At 38.5% G+C, this 21,703-nt stretch overlaps 1 protein-coding gene across 5 annotated transcripts in view; it reads right to left on the reverse strand.

The window, feature by feature from the left end:
• The window catches only part of mpp2b (MAGUK p55 scaffold protein 2b), a 69,573-nt gene extending 48,302 nt beyond the window's left edge, over positions 1 to 21,271 (reverse strand). For 2 of the 5 annotated variants that reach the window (XM_034055506.3, XM_034055504.3), the window contains exons 1-2: positions 21,051 to 21,271; positions 1,975 to 2,060 (exon numbers count right to left, since the gene is read on the reverse strand). In XM_034055506.3, the coding sequence (XP_033911397.3) occupies positions 1,975 to 2,005 (31 nt within the window). In that variant the 5' untranslated portion in view covers positions 2,006 to 2,060; positions 21,051 to 21,271. Of the gene's footprint in view, positions 1 to 1,974; positions 2,061 to 10,049; positions 10,181 to 21,050 lie in introns of those variants that run through there. The other 3 variants (XM_059006687.1, XM_059006686.1, XM_059006685.1) reach the window with 2 other exon arrangements.
• Between the last annotated feature and the right edge of the window lie 432 nt (positions 21,272 to 21,703).

Below are 21,703 nucleotides of genomic sequence, written 5' to 3' on the forward strand. Positions count from 1 at the left end.
TTTCTTCTGTAATTAAGAAGATTGGAAGATTCATTCTATTCCACAGAACAAGCCCTCTACCAAGTGAGCTAAATGCAGACATAACATAGCTAGTAGCGCATTTGAATGTAACAGTTATGGAATGAATGTATGAATTATTCATATTTTAGGACAAGCAGTACAATGCTTGCTGAGTAAAGGATTCACACTATTAAACTATTGCTTGCCTGTACAGTTTAACGCTGGTGCAACCTGATCTACAACCACACTGTAATCCACACTGCCCAGCACTTCAGAAAGTTCTGAGTTTACAAACTACAACTATATACCTGCTATTGTTTCAGATTCCTCACGGTAAAAGGAGGGCTAGAATAGATCAGTAGGTTCTAACAGGGAAGTTGGGTTATTAAGAAATAGTGTGGGATAGGCTTTTTCAATTATAGATGCACCCATTGCCATTCCTCGCTGTCTATTGTTCAATATCAATACAGACCTAAAAAAATGGTAGGGTTCTGTGTTCCGGATTCGTGCACACCTGTAATACCTGATTTGCATTCTGGCTTGTAGTTTCTAGAAGTGTATTCATTTCATGAGAATAAATCACACCAGAAATCTGCAACAATGTTCCCCTTGAGTTTTCTGTAGATTGTACCTGCTGCTGCAGCTGCTGCCACAGTGATGAGGGTACTGATCTCAAATTTCTTGTAGGTCTACTTGACTTAGTTTATAAAAAGTGTCACTGGCCACTTGGTCACTGTTATGAATTAGATGTAGCGCAACAAACTAATAATAACAATTCATTAATGAATTGATCAATTACACAACGTGTTTATTTTTTAAAAACATTATCCCCCAAATCAATTTAATCAATTTTTCAAAAAGCGCTGTATATTATATTATTCAATTACAGCCCATTTGAACGGTTTTGCACTGTGTCGTTTTCCAAAGTGTCTCGTATGTATGTAAGTTTGATTACAGACACAGAACAGGGATTTAATCAAGGATGTAAAGCAGCGCTGTGTTTTTTTATTTATTCCCAGGCTCACAGGTTGCTAGACAACATAATTCACGGTCAATGTGTTGTGTGCCCAGTGGGTGGCTGCAGAGTAAATGAGTCAATACAGAGACACTGGGATATTACGTTAATTGTGGACTGGACCCCAGAGATTCTCTCTCTCTCTCTCTCTCTCTCTCTCTTTCTCTCTCTCTCTCTCTCTCTCTCTCTCTCTCTCTCTCTCTCTCTCTCTCTCTCTCTCTCGTATCAACACTGTACACTGTTGGCATGTCTGTGTATTCCATTGTATTTTCACATCTGTCCATTAACATAAGTTTCTACTAAATATGTCGGTCGTTTGTCTTAACTTGAATATTAACCTTATTAACTTATTAACTTTCTTACTGGTGCCCCCTTTTATTGGGCTAAGAATCTTTTTTACGTTAATTCAGGATATGCAAATACTTCAACACTATACAGTAGATAAACTTCTGTATCTTGCAACTATTTCAACAGTGTGTATCTTTCTGTACCTTTGCTATAGGTCTGACTGCAGCTAGACCAATGGAGTGAGTTTCAACTACAACACAGGAAGAGATGCCAGGAAGCAGCAGTTATGCAAGTTCACCATTGGTACCGCTGATGATTATTACATTCCTGGTTAAGGAATATACAGAGTTGTGTATGTGAACCATGTGTATAGGCACTGACACACTCATTTCCAATCTACATAATCAATGCCTGTATTAGTATCCATGGTGGTCAGACATTAGATATACTGTATGGAAGGTGGACAACAAGGACCCCTTTTCCTAGCATATAATGACGGATATCTGCAGTGCAACCACTTGGCACCTCACCGGATACCTGTCTAGCATTAAGATGAGGGGGTTAGGCACTATTTCAATATCTCTGAAAGTCCCTTAAATGTTCAGAGCAGTGTGAAATAAATGCATGCGTTGCACAGCTATACTGGAATAGAAATGCCGAGCGCTGCCTACCAGAATCTGAACTTGCAGATGCGACTGGCATATCCGAATCCAACGACAGCTGAAAATCCTTGACCTTCACCCACACAGCTCCTGAACTGAGGACAAAAGGACAGATTATTAGGTGCTGTTGTTCAATGTTTTTCTATTAGTTTTATCTTCTTTTTAAAACAATGGTACATGCAAATTTAGTGCTCAAAAGGTGAGGGGCAATGGCTACAGTCTGGAACAGTGTACAACTCCCTTCTCACAGCTGTGCAAGTGAGTGCACCTCCATCCTTTCCAGTCCCGAGCCTCTCTAAAGCAGAGACTGCTGTATTGTGCAGCTTTGTGATGTAGACTAATGTCAAGTGGGGGATACGTTTGCAATGCATCTCATATGGTCCCAAAGACAAGCGTCTTACCATTCAACTAAAGAGCAAGCTCTGTAGTGGTGAGGCCAGTAGGGGTCTTATGCTGCTGTCGATATTATTAACTTATCAGCCGCTAGCAGGAGACCATGTTGAGACCACCAATCCAAGTTTCACTTGTGATAGCTATTTTTGGGTACCACAGTTAAATAAGAAAGATGCTAAAAGGAGGAACAAGTGAAAATGAGATGAACGGTGGTGTGTGATATAGCCTACTTCTAAAAACATATAGAAAGGACAGTCTCAGCAATTTGCATTGTGAAATGTCTCTTGGGTATTAAATCTTCCTCTGGTTTCATAAGCATGCTGACAACTTAAATTTGTAAATGAGATCGCATTTCCTATTTGGTGTCCCCTCCCTCTCCTCTTTCCATTGTAGCTGGTTAGACGTCACTGCCACCCCAGTGACAGAAAGCTGACAGCCACCCGGCATGCAGACAAGCAAGCTGATGGTAATAAAAACTGAGATCATGTGCTGGAGCTGATCCGTCATTCTCTTGCGTTGTTGCTTTCAATTTCCTGACATACGACTGTCTATCTCCCCCTTGGCGATGGAGCTGTCTGCGCTAATTACCACTCCGTCTTTCCTGATTACATCAGTCATCACCTAAACAAGCCCGAACATGCGGTTCTGACTTTATAACTAAAAACAATTAAGCTTTAACATCCAAAACAGCGGCCATATCATGGTAGGTATTTGTCCCTGTGGCAGCTAAAGCTACAACAAACAACATTTACAGCTTTCTGTGCATTTCTGCTAACTTATTTGCCCATTTGATGTTTGCCTACAATCTAAACAGGCAGAAGACGTTTTTACACCTTTCTACACCTGAATGTCGCCATACGCCATAAAAGTTGTTATTTGTCGCTAGGTACGGTAGACCTCACAAAGTCGTCAAAAATGTCGCTAGACAATTTACCAAGTGTTGCACATAATAAACTGATACAGAATCTCTAATACATGTGAATTGCTCCAAATCAAAATCTGCATGTCCCAGTCGCATGCTCCGTCTTTGGATGTAGATTGCTGTTGAACACTGGTACACGTCTCAGGCTGTTGACGGGGGCTCCTGTCGGTATGGCTGAGTGTGCTGCGTTTCAGCTTTGGACATATCCATTTTAGATACAGCTCCAAATTACTTACTTATTAAAATATCAGACCAAGGCACATCAAGGCAACGTGTGATCACATGTTAACGTGATGTGATGTGCTTCCGTTACCGGATGAGAAGCCCAGGTGTACTGTGCTGTTCATGACTGACGTCGTGACGACACAATTTGGCGACTTCAAGTTCTTTCTATGAAAGTCACTGGAATTGTCGCTAGCCGCTTTGACAAAAGGTTGTCTCTAGGGAACCCTGAAAAGTCGCTAGCTCTGTCCAGCCTCTCTTGAAACATCACACTGCCCTCCTCTAACTGTTGTGCTTCTTGTTCTTTAAAGTCGATATGTGATGCAAAGAATATTCACACAAGCACGTAAAATGAAGGTGTTGTGAGTAGCAACGCTGGGCCTTTAGGCAGGATGATACAAACCGAATGTATTAATTACATTTACCAAGGGCTCCATCTGGCTGAGAAAGGGTAATTCATTGCTTACTGTGCTTGTTAAGGGTGATTAGAGACCAGGGATTTCCCTATAACCCCCAATTTGATTTAACCTTTCAAAGTAATGCTATAATTATAACAGTTAAGCACTAGTGGCGCTGTTCGCTTAAAATCTACATCTGTGATAAGTGGTGTTGGCATTTGACCAGCTGATGAAAAAAAATCTATTTCATATAAAAGGCAATTATAAAATTGAATCGTCCTATATAAATAATATAATACACGTTATGATTTTCGCATCACTGAATATATATATATACACACACAGTCAATCTCGGTTAACTCGTCACCCCACGGGTTAACCACGGGTGCACACGAGCCATGGCATTAGCATGCATATAAGTAATTGAACTCACACGTTTACAGTATTACAGCAAGTCTATTTTTAGTAAAATGTCCTTATAAAAACGGTTGAAAGAACTGCAGTGAATGAATCATTTCCAGCCTACAGAACTGTACAAACTTGGTACAACTCGTATAGTTCGATTGAAATAAGAATTAATAAAATAACTACAGCGTTATTTTTATGAAAACAATCGAGCCACAAACTGTGCACAAACTATTGACTATACTTTTATGTATTGGCTTGTACTATCTAATTTGACGGCTTAAATAGCAAAAGTTAACAAATGTGCATTATATAGAATTAATTTGGTGAACAAAAACAATAATGAACAACTTACAGTTTCACACAGAAATCAAGCATTGTTGATTGTTTCGCATGCAAAAACACGTGCTTTGAAAGTTCTGCTGACCAGCTTGTTATCCTGAATAACCTGAGCTTCAAAGCCAGTTGAACGAGAACTAATTTTTCGCTTCTCACTTATTATGAACTGACATTGTAACCAGCTGCACTTGGTAGCTGCGAATGAATGAATGAACGATCCGTTTCCAGTCAGAGGTCAGTCATGTGAAATGACAGTGTCGAGTTATCCACAAGTCTTTTTAATAGTTTTTATCCCTTTGGTACCGGTAATAAGTGTCAAGTTATGAGTAAAACGTGGTGATGAATTAACATAATAAGAGGCAGGATGCATAGATTTTATATGGAGAAAATCTGTGACCAAGACGAATTAACTGAGGTTGACTGTAATATATATATGGGCAGCAGTGTGGAGTAGCGGTTAGGGCTCTGGACTCTTGACCGGAGGGTTGTGGGTTCAATTCCCAGTGGGGGACACTGCTGTTGTACCCTTGAGCAAGGTACTTTACCTAGATAGCTCCAGTAAAAACCCAACTGTATAAATGGGTAATTGTATGTAAAAATAATGTGATATCTGTATAATGTGAAATAATGTATAATGTGATATCTTGTAACAATTGTAAGTCGCCCTGGATAAGGGCGTCTGCTAAGAAATAAATAATAAATAATATATATATATATATATATATATATATATATATATATATATATATATATATATATATAACAGTTGAAGTCAAAAGTTTACAATGGAAATTTATAATTTCTAGAATTTATAATTTCTAGAAATTTCTCGAAAACAAAGAATTTTAGGAAAAATCTTTTGTAGCAAATGTTTTGCAAATGTTTTGCTTTTGTGGATGAGGAAACTTACAAGAAATAGACCTACAATTATTTATTTCAGCAATCTTTTTTGCAAAACTCCAAAAATGCTAATTCAAAAGTATTCATACCCTTTGATGCTATGATAGTATTGTCTAAAAGGTGCAAGAAAATTCAATATAATGCAAAACCTAATTCTAGAAAAGTCTACAAAATGCTGGATTGTAGGTGAACATTCTTAGACAGTATAAAAGGGTTAGGCATAGGATGATTGCTGTCATTAACAATAAGTCAATATGGTGAAAAAGTAAAGAGCTATCTGAAGACCTTAGGCAGAAAATTATTTATTGTCATAAAGCTGGGAATATCCTTTTTATATTTCCTTGGGTTTAACGAATGACTGAAATTTTCTACTACCCTTATAATTGTGATTTTTCTTTTACAGTGAAGAGTTTACGAAATAAGACATTAATAAATAACAAAGCCTGGGTTCTCAGGCTGTAGAGATCGACCATAGAGATACAATCTGTCATTTTGGAAGCATCACTGCTGTGCAGACAGAGAGAGAGAGGCTCGAAAGCATCAGAGCCACTAATGCCTGGTTGCCAAGGCAACATTTAAGGAGGAAAGACAGGAGAAGGATGAGAACGAACAAAACAAAACTGAATCACATAACACTGTCAAAGCATAATCAGCCCTAATCCTTACAAACTAATTTTCAAAGGCCAGTGACCATAAGAGATTGGAATTGCTGCTGCTTCAATGAGCAAACATAATAGCTAGGCGCCACCTTAACAGGATGTAGTATTAGTCTCGATGGGGTGGAGCCGGGAGGATAATTCACAACTCCTGTAAAATAGAGCCTCTTCTACTGCAAGAGGGATGATCCCCACAGATTCTCCTTTGAGCAATGCCGTCTGCTTCTGTTCCATCTGGAACACACTTCCTCAATGCACGGTACCAGGGGGCTGAGCAAAGTAGTGTTGATAGAGAGCTGGGGAGCAGTGTCACAGCTGCTGTCTGAGATGCTATGACTAGTCAGGCACACACAACTGTATCAATTAAAAACAAGATCTGATAAACCTTCAAACACTAACCGCTACAGGCCCTACACTGCATCTCGCAATGTATAATTGGCATAAAGATTATACAGTATGCCCATTCCATGTGGGTCCATGAGTGTTTTTTTTGCTAGTTAGGGGGATGGGCAGTTAAATAAGGGTTACTGTATCTTTAAATGCAGTACAAAGCAAATCCTACTCTCCCCCCGCCCCCATCCCCCAACTATAACCCTGGATTATTATTCCTACCCCTTGCTTGCAGTAAAAGTCAAAGGTCACCCCGCGGAATGAAAGCTCCCCATCAATTAGCCCCCTTCCTGTCGTGTATGAAAAGAGCATAATTACAGCATCAAATCTGGTGCTGCATTGCCCTTTAAAATGGCAACCTTTCATTTCCTAGAGTATGATTATGTATGAATGGTTGGAATTGCCTTGATTTGCAACAAGGTAATGTATGTGTGTTTTAATTGCTAGTGCCGGGACAAACATGTTTAAATATACTTTAAGTATTCAGCTAAATATTTTTAGATTCTTTAAATTCAAGGCAGCAAAAGTGTGCTTGTCTTATCTGTAAGTGTACAAGCGATGAGGACCTTTGTTGGAGATTAGTAAGAAATGTGCAAACTTTGATTTAAAAGAAAAATTATACTACAGAATTATGCTTTATCCACAATGTGGCGATCGAAACCTCACACAAGCATTACATTTAATGGAACTGCCGCTGTTTTCAAAGAGTATCTAGTTCAGTTACAGCTTCATAGACATGGGTTTTCAACTCAGCTGAGGTACAGCAGGGCTTCTTTGATGGGATTAGTACCTTGTCTTTTTGATTACTGCAAGACATCAGTGCCAGGCAAATATCTTAGTGTCCTGATCATACAGTCCCAGGCTTTAAACAGCCTCCATGGAGAGCAGGTCCTGGGTAGGGCATGATGCAGAGTAGTGCAATCTCTAGTCGGCTCCATTGATTACTGGAGACCCTGTTTTTAAAAAGTGATAACTACACTACAATTGGGAGTACAGGGATGGGTTGAAAGTGTAAAATCACAACGCAGTGAACATGTATGATACAATGAGACAAATGAATGAATTCAATGTTTTTCAATTATTGTAGGTGAAACGTCCTACCCCTAGGGTCTAATTTAGTATTAAGGCTCTACATTCCGGAATGCAGTGGGGGTCATGCAGTCATGCTGAGTTGCTGATCTTGGCTGGGAGATAAATTGGCTGAGGATGGGTCACCTCTGTTACTCTGATGCTAGAGTAAACCAGTTAGGCTAAACTCTCGCCTAAAGTAAGTTTGATTGAAAAATGCTTCTGCTCCTGATTTCATCAGTGCATTGGAAGTAAATGGATCATTGTTGGGAAAACTTTGGGGTCCTATGCATTTACATTAATGCATACGGCCCTATGTGATCATGCTGTGTATGATAATAAATGGTTAATCTGTAATGGCCACAACATGCTATTTTGTTACAGCAAGGAAAGTATGTGTACTATAGCTGTACTATAAGACACTGTTCGGTGAACATATTCAGCTGAGAATATTACATAAAAAAGATTGGCAGGGATAGGCCATTGGTGTTCCCTTTGGCTTCTAATAAAGCTTTAATACAGACAATATTTTAGCAAGCATGATGTAGACTTACATAGTCAATGCATGCCTGTGCTGTTTGACAAAACTTACAAGAAAATGGGTAATACAATACTTAAATGAAGGAAAAGTCCAAACAAAATCCAGCATGAAAGTGCACATCCTACAAACAAAAACATTATAAGAGCAGTGAGTTTGTACACAGTTATATAGGGGACACTGCAATAATACACAAGCTTAAACCAGACTCATGGCTGTAGTAGTTGAACTGTAGTCCAAAAAATAAAAAAAATTCCATACACAATATGTTTGATTTCTGGAACTGCTCCCAGAACGCACTTTCAGATAACACAAACTAAATGTGTCAAAGACTGTGAGGTGGTGATTTTGAAGTTTTTCCATGATTACATTGTTTATTTACCAAGCTTTACTGTAGTTTTAAACAAGCTTTACAGTGCTTGTCTGTGCTTTACTGCATTATGCTACAGTAGGTTACGCTTTTACCATGATAGACAACCACCAATAGTGAGGGGTCCATCTTTTTATACACATTTCTGTGTAGCAGGTTTGGACGTGTGTGTTAAATCCCTCCCCCAGGTTGTACTGTCCTTGTTTTAGGATATACCTATAGACAGCCGTGCCAGTCCGTCTCTCATATTCACAGACCCAGTGCTGGTCCACGCAGCCTGGCACAACCAACGAGCAGCGCGATAATGAGACTCTGAGCTCTTGTCGTCTCACTGCCATATCCTTGGCATTCCTTCCTTCTCTCTCTCTCTCTCTCTCTCTCTCTCTCTCTCTCTCTCTCTCTCTCTCTCTCTCTCTACAAAACACACCCAATATCTTAGACGTCAACACAACACACCTCCCAGACTTTTCTATCATGTTTTAAACCATTTGACAAACCTGATTTACCATGGTTAGCCATTGCTGGATCATGGTGCATTATAGTATTCGTAATTTCACTGTAAGACCATGGACTGTTACATCACAGCCAGCCAGTAGTGACCAGGAATCAGGGATGGTATTATTATTATTATTATTATTATTATTATTATTATTATTATTATTAGTATTAGTATTAGTATTATTATTAGTAGTAGTAGTATTATTTATTTCTTAGCAGACGCCCTTATCCAGGGCGACTTACAGGATATCACATTAGTTTTACATACAATTACCCATTTATACAGTTGGGTTTTTACTGGTGCAATCTAGGTAAAGTACCTTGCTCAAGGGTACAGCAGCAGTGACCCCCACCCGGGACTGAACCCACGACCCTCCGGTCAAGAGTCCAGAGCTCTAACCACTACTCAACACTATGCATCAAAACAGGAAAGCAGAGGTGAAGGAGGAAATGAAAACTCCATTTGTAGTTTGAGTCGGTGCTTGAGCCCTTTCATCAATGGCTTTAGTCAATTAATAGCTTTATAGGTGAAAATCCCTTGAAATAAGATGATACTATTGGTCTTGTACATGGAGAAAACATAAAACTGGGCATAGATGCATAGATCAATTAAATAGGCCCCATTTTAACCAAGCTACCCAGCTCTTCTTTTGCATGCACAGAAAATCTACCCTGGACCTTTATCCTCCATTACATGTGATTCACGTATCACCAATCGCAAATGGCAGAAACAAATCCCCAGAATTTGGTCCGCTGGGCTGGACTGATCCAGAGGGCTTTTCACTGAATTAATCACATCAGTGCCTAAGGTCTCTATGGTTTGCGTAATTGATCTTAGAATAAATCCTGGATGGATGAAAGCATGATGCAATAAAAGTCTTATTCCCTCTCCCAGCTAGGATACTCTAATACACATTGGTCTGACTATGCAATAAAAGTCTTATTTTTATTCCAGCAACTAGCAATAACAAGCACTTTAACATACCTTTTCTTAGCAGTAAATTCATGAATACCAAAATAGAAAGATAGTCCATGGAAAAATGTTTCTGTCTAAATCATGCAGCAATGCACATCTCAAAATAGAAGTTATTTAAAGCCTCCATGTAGTTGAAACACTATTCTGGTTTGTTAGGCGTCTCCCAAGGACTGCACTTAATAAGCACAGCCCTAGGCAACATGGGGCATAACTCGAGATCATAATCAACAGAATAAAGGAGTCCCAAGTGTTTTCGTTTTTCTAAGTTTCTTTGCCAGTAATGAGTCTCTTTAAGGTTGCGTTTTTAGTTATTGTTTGGCTGTGTTTTGTACAGCGATATTTGGTTACAGTTAGCTCCTATCCTCCCAGCACAGCCACTGACTCGCTCCCCGACCTTGAACAAGTCCATTTACCTCCTAATGCCTCACTGTCCGCCCCTCTCCCACTGCAGCTATTAAACTGAATAGAAGAAGGAAGTACCTTAAAGCCAGGTCGTTTTAGTACTTAATTCCAATTAGTGATAGATCAAGATTTGAATTACTGATAGCAGTGTTTTACTCCTGATATCAGTACTCGCATTCATCGTTAATCATATCAAAATGTATTTTACAGCTCATTAGAATTGTTGATGATGTCCAAAAAAAAAAAAAACCCACATACAATTCTAGAATCCTGGCTATTTCGTTCGATTTTGTATCCATATAAACCAGGTTCCAAGGACAATTCATTATAATTATGGGCTCCTACAATTATATGCCTGTACTCAACTGTCCACTGTTTACTGTTAAAAATATGTGTTCAAATATATATATATATAAAGTTGTATATATAAGTTGTTTTGGAGCTTGGTTATACAACCGTCACATAACCACCTTGATCAATTAACCGATCAATTAACCGCCTAGCTAAATAAATAAATATATATTAAAATTAGGTTACGAGAGTAATTGGCAGTAAATGCAGCTTCCGCAATGGAAACAGAAAGAAAGCGTTATAGCAATCAGCCTTTTGGTGTGTTCCCCTTTAAGAGAGGCGGGCTGTGTGCGTGTGTCAGTCAGCTGCGTGTAGCAGTGACATTTCAGTACACCAGTAGAGAAAGCTTTTTTTTGTGCAATGTGTTTATATGATGGAGCGCACTCTTGCAGATATTGGCAGCGTGTTGTTGTAGCTTTTAAATGCATTTGAACAAAGCAAGCTTCATAAACGCAGTGCTTACCGGTCATTTGTTTAAAATAGCCGAAGCAATATTCAAACCGAGCTGCTTATCGGCAGTTGGCAATATCAAGAAAGCGAGCAAAGTACTGTGACAGAGATATTAAGAAAGCAGAACCAGGCAGACAGGGACTTCTAGAGTTAAGAAAGAAGCCATCAGTTGCAGGTTACTGTACATTTACCGTTTGTTTTGTATTTATTTATTTTTTTAAAAAGCTTTGCGTGGAGATGGCTTATAGCAACACTGTGTATTTGTAGCCTAATTAATCTCATTTAGGTTTGCTAACTTTCAAAGTAAAAAATGTCCCTATGTTTAAAGCAGTTTGTGTGTTGTTTTTATTCACTAACCTATTTATGGATGTGTAAATGCTTCTTCTATAGATGTTCGTAAATCCGGCTTTTTCACATATCCGCCTATACTCCAGTCCACAGGGGGTCAGATATGCAAAGTTGTACTGTAATTTATAAATTATACAATGATACAAAAAAGTGATTCATAAATGTGGTCTTTGACTTTTGTGTAATACTTCTAGTCCTAGATAAAAATAACCAGAATTTCTTAACTACAAATTCTCATGACAAACAAACATGTTTTACTCTCCAGCCACTCCAGTGGCTTTTTCTCATTTTTCGTATAAAAAGCAGCACACCATTTTAATTCATACTGTGGAGGGTAATTGCTTCCCATCAACTTCAGTCTCCAATTAATTTCATGAGTCTTCCTATCCTTTCTCAAATGCACAAACCCGCTGCATTGAAAGAATCCATTCCCAACATAGGAGGCTTGTTGCTAGGGAGCTGACGTCACTACCCTGTGATTTTTGCTTGTGCATTGCTGCCACAAGTGAACACCTTGTCAGCAAATATATATTTAATTTGCTTTGTGTTATTGTGCAATACGTGTGTATATGATAACAGTACAATATTAATGCTTTGTTTTTAATTGTTTTGTATATTTTTGTTTGTGATGTGCAATACGAAATCAAACAAACAGAAATTCTAAGTGCCTATGTTTATTGCAGCTAAGGCATATGCAGTTAGTCAGTAAAAATGGGGAGCCAACTCCAGGACCGCGATATATCCAAATCCACAGTATAACAAGGGGCAATATAACGAGGGGTGGGTGTAATTACAGAAAGCTTTGTTTTTTTAGAGAAGTGTGTTTTAGTGATTGGCAAAGTAGTTGGATGTGAAAACATGAAGTCTGCTTCAAGAATGAATGGTTCAGTTGTGGCTTTTTTGAGTCAAACTGATCTGGTCAATAAAATTGTTGAGAACAGAATTATTATAAATGATTCTTTTGTTGCCGTTTCACCGCTAGAGGTACCGGCAAAGAAAATAATTCTACCAAACGTTCCACCTTTTCTAAAAAACGATTTAATCATGAATGAGTTATCACGGCACGGGCAGATTGTCTCAGCCCCAAAAAGAATTCTGCTTTGATATAAATATCGATTGTTAAAACATGGAGCTCCTTTCGGAGGCAGCTGTTTATGGTTGTAAATAAAACAGATGAATAACTTAACATTGTCCTGAAGTTTAAAGTAGAAGGCACTAATTATGTGATTTTTGCAACACCGGACACCATGAAATGTTTTAATTGTGGGGCTGATGGGCATTTAGTTAAATACTGTCCAAAATCAAAAGAGCAGGAGGGAGCTGGTGAGGGGGCAGAAAGAGAAAGTGACTCGGAAATCTACAGTGCCGAGTAAGAACATAAGAACATAAGAAAGTTTACAAACGAGAGGAGGCCATTCAGCCCATCTTGCTCGTTTGGTTGTTAGTAGCTTATTGATCCCAGAATCTCATCAAGCAGCTTCTTGAAGGATCCCAGGGTGTCGGCTTCAACAACATTACTGGGGAGTTGGTTCCAGACCCTCACAATTCTCTGTGTAAAAAAGTAGTGCTGTTGGTGGAGCGGAAAATCAGAAAGCTGATAGAGAGAATGAGAGGGCTGAAATGAATGATGGAGAGGCAGCGGGGCCGAGTGGTGGGGTTGGTGTAGGGGTGAACAAAAAAAATATTAAATCTTTGGAGCTTGAAACAAAAAGTAGAAGTGACGTTTTTGTTGGTGCAAGTAAAATAAAGGAGACAGAAGCTGGTAAAACAGACGGCGAATGTCCTTCAAATGATACAGGATGTCAAGTAACTGGATTAATGCAGGGTGTAAGCGGTTAGTATTTGTTCTGGATCATTCAATAGACCCATAACCAACGTCCTTGAAATTCTTATTTTTATAATCAAATAGCTCGGGATGCTGAGAAACTTCAGCTATCAGTAGCTCCTTGTGGCAATGTGCCCCGCCCCTGTGTGCATGTGTGTGTTATGTGTTGTATGTTGCGTGTGTTAATGTTGGTATATAGAGATTGGTACACGGGATATAAACGGGTCTGTGTTTCACGTGTGATTTAAAATGTATAATTGTATTTAGGCACGGGATTGCACATCACTGCACATGCATTTAAAGTAATTAATATGCGAGCACGAGGTTGCACATAATTAATTCACGTGCTGGGATTCAAGTGAATAATTAATTAGTAATTGAATCCCAGCACAACAGTATATATAGATGCACATTTCTTTCACTCGGGGTTGGGTGTTCGAGAGTGGAGAACGCGAGAGAGAGAGAGAGAGAGAGGAGTTAAAATAAATAAGAACGTAAATATAAGTGTTTGTACTCACCGTGTTTGTTTGTCTCTCCGTGCACCGTTTGTTAAGTGTTAGTGCGTTTTGTTTGTCTGTTTTATTTTGGCGTAAAGTGTCGTGTCCTGTTTTTGTTTTCTGTTTAAACCTTTTATTTTGTTAATAAACGCTGAGTGCTACCATTTGCACTCAGCTTTTCATCACCATCGTCTGTCTGTGTGTATTCCTTTCTGGTCTGATGCCACCCACTCCAGCCGTCTTTGAGACACTTCTCCATGTTGATGGATATTCCAGTTCATGAAGACATAACATATCCCACACCATGGACCTGATTGGCTAGACCCAGATTTGCCATTGCGGGAAAATATTTGAGCAGCAAAATATCGCTCGCCGGGCGATATTTTGCCTTTCTAAAATTCTGTCGCTACAACACTTTTCCACAGACATAATTTTTTCATCAATGTGTGGTCATTCTAACTGAAATAAAATGTCAGCGATATGTGTGGCAAGTCCTGGAGTGTAGCCGTTGCCAGCACTGTGAAGGAGAGCAGCTCAGAATCAGACAGCGAGGACAACGTAGATCTTACTGACTCATCTCAGAGTCCGCTTTGATAAAAAGCGGGTATAGTGAGCAAAATAGAAGAGAGTTTTTAGAACTCACAAAAGGAAGAAGAAAAACTGATGTAGAGGATCTTTTCCCTAATCTGAAAATATTTCTAAGTTCTGCGGCTTTCTTAGTAAAGAAAGCGTCTGGGTCTAATTTCGGGCAGCAGTGTGGAGTAGTGGTTAGGGCTCTGGACTCTTGACCGGAGGGTCGTGGGTTCAATCCCAGGTGGGGGACACTGCTGCTGTACCCTTTAGCAAGGTACTTTACCTAAACGGTATAAATGGGTAATTGTATGTAAAAATAATGTGTAAAAAATACTGTAATTGTACATAAAAATAAATTGATATCTTGTAACAATTGTAAGTCGTCCTGGATAAGGGTGTCTGCTAAGAAAATAAATAATAATAATCTGACGGAGCACGAACGCTGGCATCTACAGAATTGTGTTACTAAAATTCAAAATAATCTTAACAAAAAGTAAATATAATAAGAAACTTTTATTATGTTACGTTCTTATATTGTTTGTTGTTTGTGTTTTGTTTTCTCTATTTATCCCAATGAAGACATTTTTATTTGGCAATTTTAATGTAAAAGGATGTGGCAATCTTAAGAGAGCCTCTGTTTTTGAATATTTTATACAAAAAAAGATTGATGTAATAATTCTTGCAGGAAACGCATTGTGATCTGAAAAGAATAGAAAGGGGAAATAGCTTTTAGCCACGGGTCCAATCAGCACTGGAGTAGCAGTTTTGTTTACATTTTAAACCTGAGTCAATAATTATACAGAAGAGGTCAAAGGTCATTTGATTAAAGTAAAAGCTGTCACAGAAGGTCAGTCTTTCTGTTTTATTAATATCTATGCTCCAAATGAAGGATAGGGGAGGCTGGAGTTTTTTTTAAGATTTTAGAGCAAGTTTTAGTAAACTGTACCTCTAAAGAGAGATTGTTTTTAGCAGGGGATTTTAACTGTACTGTGAATTCTAAAGAGGAATCACCCTGAGCCACACCCTCAATCTGCCCGGGAACTAGCAGTCTTGATAAAGAAAAAAGCATGGGTTAGTTGATATACATTGTGATAAAAGATAATATACTTGGGTTGAGTATAGTAGTAATATTTCAATGGCTAGACTTGATCAAATTTATGTTTCTAAAGAATATTTAAACCTGATTAAACAATGTCACATTTCCATACTACCTTCTCCCTACCTTGTTTCTCTTTGTTTTATTGCCCTTTTAAACATAGCCGCTCTTACTGGAAATGTAATACAAGTTTGTTACAAGTTTAATTTTCTTTGGAAAAAATGGAGAGCTGGTAAAAAAAAAAAGTTTTTCCAACCTCAGGCAATGGTGGGATGTGGGAAAGATTCAAATAAACGCTTTTTGTCAACCATTTACTGAAAACGTTGCAAAGAGAACTAATGATTCTCTGCAAGCGCTGGAGCAGGATGTCTTAGAGATTCAAGAAACTCTGGGCTCCAACCCAAATGATAGTTTAATTGAAAAATGTAAATATAAGAAACATTTAACAGCAGATCTTTTAGATGCACAAGTACAGGGAGTTCTGGTGAGGTCCAGGATGTAAGGATTCAAAGACAGACACACCCATACGGTTTTTCTTTGGGTTGGAGAAGGAAAGTGGCCAAAGATAGACCATTTACTGTGTGACAAGGCCAGATGGAGTAGAGCTGAGGGAGCCGGAGGAGATCCGCAGGTACGCTGTGGAGTTCTAATCGGGCTTGTTCGCAGTGGAGGCTGAGGCTGAGGATGAAGAGATGCAGAGTTTCCTGCAGGACTTGTCATGTCTGCCTGAAGAGGCAAAAAAGGAGCTGGGAAGAGCACTGTCGATGGAAGAGCTTACTGATGCCCTTCAGGGGCTAAAACAAGGTAAAGCTCCTGGAATCGATGGGTTGCCCATAGAAAGTTTTGGGGACTAAGTTTCAATACAACCTTTTCAAAGTGTTTGAAGAGAGCTTTGAGAAAGGGGAGTTACCTTTGAGCTGTAGAATAGTTGTCATCACACTCCTCCCTGAGAAGGGTGATCTTAGTAATGTCAAAAACTGGAGGCTTGTGTCGCTGCTGTGCTCTGAATATAAGATCCTTTCCAGAGCTCTGACCAACAGATTGAGTAGAGTGATCGAGAAGGTTGTGCATCCTGATCAAACTTATTGCATCCCAAATAGATCCATCTTTCATAATATTTTTTTAGTTAGGGATATATCAGCGTGACTGAGTGCTGTTGAGTGGCGTGTCAGTGAGAAAGTGGAACAGTTAAACTGGGAAGGGGTTCTAGAAAAATTAAAAGGTTGTTTACAGGTGGAGGTGAAAGTGGCTTCTTCCACAGATGTCCTTTAGAGCAAGAGTATTGGTTTATCGGTAAACGTTGATAAACGACGATTTCACCTGACACTCACATACTGACGAAAAAATATTTCCATCATTAATAATCAAAATTTATAGAAAGTGGGCGTAAGAAAAATGATGATTGAAAACGTATTAGAGTTCATTAATGTGTATAAAAACGCAATGAGTGGAGGAGATACAGTATTTACATCTCTGGCTAGAGCAGCCTGCTCCAGGGAGGAGCTGGGAATAATTTATGCTGCGCATCATTGTACGGTGCGGTGCTTTGGGGTTAAAGTTGAGAAAGATCATACTCAGTTTGTTGCGGGCGGTTAAACTGCACTATAATAATAGTTTATTTTTTTTGTACATGTCCTGTGATAAAAACATAAGAACACTTGATTACTGGAAAAGTGAAACCCAGTCACTGCCTGGCATGTCCGGTGTGGCATTACATGCACTCGCAGTGCCTCAGTGTCTATGGAAAGATCATTCAGTTAGTTCAAGGCAAAGCCTTGAACAGCTCAACATTTTGTAGGCTACTACAATAAAAACAAACTTAAATGTGGAGAGCTTTGCTGGATCTAGCAAATGAATTTTTTTTAAATTAATTTTTACATTAATTTTGTCTGCCCCCACCCCTAATTTCACGCAATCCTGAAAATTTAAATAGATAAAAATCGAAGTAAATGTTTAAAAATAAACATCGATATTATCTGTCGAAATTCTTAAAAATTAAAAATCGAATTCTGCCAAGCCCAAGTATTGGTTATAAATAATTTATTGCGCGCAGGATAGTTGCCTTTAGGATGTAAGCTCTGCAGAAACAGTTTTATTCTCTGGTAAAGCTGCCTCGGAGGGAAATGGCATTTTTGTTTCTTAGTCAGGCTGGGGGGCTTGGTTTTGATTTGAATTTGTTATTTTTAGATTTTAATAAAATACATTGTACATGTCTTCCTCTTTTTTATAAGAGTGTGCTGAGGGCTTGGATGTTACTAAAGGCTGAATATGATGATTCCTTGGACCCCTTTGGGGTTCTGGAGCAGCCTTTGGTTTTAAATCCACACCTAAATATTTATTTTAATAGTTCAGAATCGTTTAATGATTCTCTCATAAGGGCTAAACTAGTAAAGCTTTATGACCTGATAGACACAGAGCAGTGTGTGTGGAAAAGCCCTGAATGTGTAGCCGGTGCCCTGGCCATGCGGTCTGTGCATGTGGCTGGTCTGTATCTGGCACAGCTGCATGAAGCCCTGTCTCTGGAGTGGCGAGAGGTACTGGAGAGCATTTTTGATGAACGTCGAATGCCTCAGCAAACTCCTTCTTTGCTAATCCTCCTGCGATAAGGCAATTTGGTGAAGAGAATGGCACGATTTTAAAAGTGAAGTATCTGTGTTAACGTCAGTTCAACTTATTAGAGGGGAAAAAAAGTCTATCAAATTTGTGTGAAAGTTAACAGGAACTACTTAACACTTCCAGATACCCATTGGAGGGAACGGCTGGGGGCAGGAGAGGAGGACAAGCCAGCCTTGAGGACTTTGTATACCCCCCCCCCCCCCCCCTCTGTAAAAGATCAGGGGACCTGCAATGGAGACTCTTTCATACCATCCTGGCTGTTAATGCATTCATAAGCTTAATAAACCCTGAGGTGACTGATCAATGCCCTTCTGCCAGGAGAGAGAGACTGTCTTCCACTGATACATGGATTGTAAAAGACTTTGCTCAATTTCTTAAACAACCTTTTTTCAAGATTGAATTTATCGTTTACAAAGACTGTTTTTATTTTTGGTGTGAAATATACAAAAAATAAATAGTATTTGATTCAGATGGCCAATTTTATTCTAGGGCAGGCAAAATTGTCCATCTTAAAAAGTAGGAAAAGTCAAGTTTATCAAGATCTGGTAAAAGTGTTCAGGATATTGGTGGTTACTCGTATAACTTCTGAGTTTTATAAGATGATGCACGACTTGCTGAGTTTTGATATGTTGTGGTGTGTGAATGGGGCACTCTGTGAGGTGGAGGATAAGCTGGAAGAGTTGTTTAAATCTCTGAATGAATTTTGTGTTATAAAATAATGTAATTAAATGTTTACAAATTGGTTTGACTGAGTTTTATAAGTAAATAAACATTTTTTAAAAAATAAAGTATCTATCTATCTATCTATCTATCTATCTATCTATCTATCTATCTATCTATCTAAAGTTTCTTAAAGTTCTTAAAGTTTAAGAAGTATCGTACTTATTCTACTTAAATAGGCAAAGGCTACTTGTGAAATAAATTTAATATTTTCAGGTGGGCCATGGTATATTCTCTCTCTCTCTCTCTCTCTCTCTCTCTCTCTCTCTCTCTCTCTCTCTCTCTCTCAGGAATAAAATAACCCATTTTAACTAATGTATTCTTCTTGTTATTTAGAAAAACTGGTGACTTTTTAAAACTAAGGGTTCAATAAAAACAGCCCAAAATGCCCTGCCTGGCTGCACGCTCCTTCTGCTAGGCAATTGGAAGCAGCTGCTTTTTGCTGCTCCGCGTTGGAGGAAAAAAAGGAGTTCCCTGCTGTTTACAGGATATCAGAGGGGCAACAGACCTCAATGAGCTTGGCTTCCATCCACATTGCAGTATTAAAACGCAGCATGGCTGGGCAGTAGGAACTGACACAACCGCATCTCATTTCTGGGTCTGAAAACTATGCTCTAGGATCCAAACAAAATACTACGTGTTTTTTTATTTTTTTTACCTAAGTATACCAGATGCGGATCCAAATCCTTTCCCGGTGAGTCAAGAACCTGTGGAAATAATCTCCTCGGCAACTGACAACATGCGTACATTCAACATAATCTGCGTAAATCACAGCATCCCGTCATCGTTTATAAATATGACTGCGCTGGAGAGAGAAAAATCAATTTAACGCTTCCTAAGAGAAGGCAGTATATCTTCTAGCCCAAGCAAGCAAATTGGCTTTATTAAAAAAAAAAAAAACACACACCAGGGAAATGTCTCTTGTACAAAACAGGTTGGGCAATCAAAAACCAGCAATCTCTACATGTGATAACCCAGCCTTCATGATCCATGGAGATTCTTGCAATATAATGTATTGTTAAAAATAAATCAGTATATAAAGAAGTGGTTCAAGCATATTTTTTCTATTGTAAATGCCTTCATTGGTTTCTGCTGCGATTCAGGGTTGATTTTAAAATTGCATTGATGACCTACAAGGTCTTAGATATTCTTGCCTATAAAACTGAGCTGCTCATTCATTCCATATGTTCCTAGTTATGCCCTCCAGTCTCAAGAGCTTGGTTTATTGGTTTAGCACTGAGTTCGACTGTCTACCCAGGGAGCGCATGTTTTTTTTCAAACTATGAAATTCAATCCCAAAATGCGTCATCATTGCAACTGATAGAATGTCTCAACGGCAACCAGCGACTTTGTGCGCACGTGCCTCTGTGCCTGTGGAAGCCACCCAAAAAAAAAAAAAAGAAACTACAACAACACGCTAGAAAAAGAGATTCAATAATAAAATAGCATAATACAACCATACAACAGGAGTACTTCAAAAATAATAATGTACTGTATAAAGCTGAGTTTTTGTACAAATGTACGGAAAAAACACTCATTGTTTTCTTTTTTTTTTTTTTCAACCTCGTAATATTGAGTAACATTTGGTTTATATGGACAACTGCGACAGGGATCTTTTCACAAAATGCACTTGGTCATGCATAACCTAGACTACCACCATGCAGTACGTCATTTTAAACAGTTCATTATATTTACATTTCATGACCAACTACCGCCGTAACAGGACAAGTGATGTTGCCTTCTATAGTTTTACAGTACCGTTCTGACAAAAGCCTAGAGTAATATTTGAAATACCCTCACTTCCCTGCCCGTTACTAATTGTAATACTCCACAGAATCAACAAGCTTCTGTCTGCATCCTACACAGCCCGCAGCGTAAGTGTTGCAAATTAAAAATTCATGGATACCGTCGTTTTAAAAAATCTAATTAAACTACAGCTTGAAATACATAGGATACACATTGGAATATAAATAAAACAGTTTTTTTTTCCCCCCTTCGGAAATGCATTCCAATATATTGAACGCAGTAGGTATTGTAGCCTATGTAGAATTATCACAGAATGAAATTTAAAATGAAGCGGCTTCACTCTTGCATCCTCAGCTGTGCTGTAGAAATACAAAGTGTGCACTCACCTGGTTTAGCTGACGTCTTCTCTGGTAGCTGGTTTTCTTTCTTTATTAATTTTTATTTATTTTTTATTTTTTATTTTTTTATGAAACGGGTTTTATGACCAATTGTTATATGCTAGTATTGTTAGGGTTCTACCGTTGCCGAAATGTCACTCTCAGTCCATTTACTACGCTCTTAAAAGGGAAACAACCTACCTACCACAATCACAGTGGACCCCACTGACTCTATGAGAATAACAACAAGGCTGCTTCTGATCTCTTAGGCGTAGGGGGTTGCGCTTTAAGGGATGTCATTTTAAAATAGTAATAATAATAATATTGCGTGCGCCGTTCAGTGCCACTGTATCAATCGGATTGAATTAAACAAAAACAAAAAAAAACGAAAAGGTTGTTATTTAGAGAAAAAGTATTTAAATGGAACTGAATTTATTATATTGCATCTAAAATTCAAAACGTTCAACAATGCTGTTTCAAAGGGAACATATAAGGACGACTTATGGTTTTATTTGATTTTCACATAATTTTGTGTTAAGTTATAAAGCATGAATCATACTTTAACTGGACACTGGTCATCATTCAATATGAGATCCCTTATCGCTTTAGATACTATGCAATGTTTGACGTATGTATAGTATTTTCACTAGTGCTTTAAACCC

The sequence above is a fragment of the Acipenser ruthenus genome, chromosome 33, assembly GCF_902713425.1.
Source record: "Acipenser ruthenus chromosome 33, fAciRut3.2 maternal haplotype, whole genome shotgun sequence".
Taxonomy (NCBI): Eukaryota; Metazoa; Chordata; class Actinopteri; order Acipenseriformes; family Acipenseridae; genus Acipenser; species Acipenser ruthenus.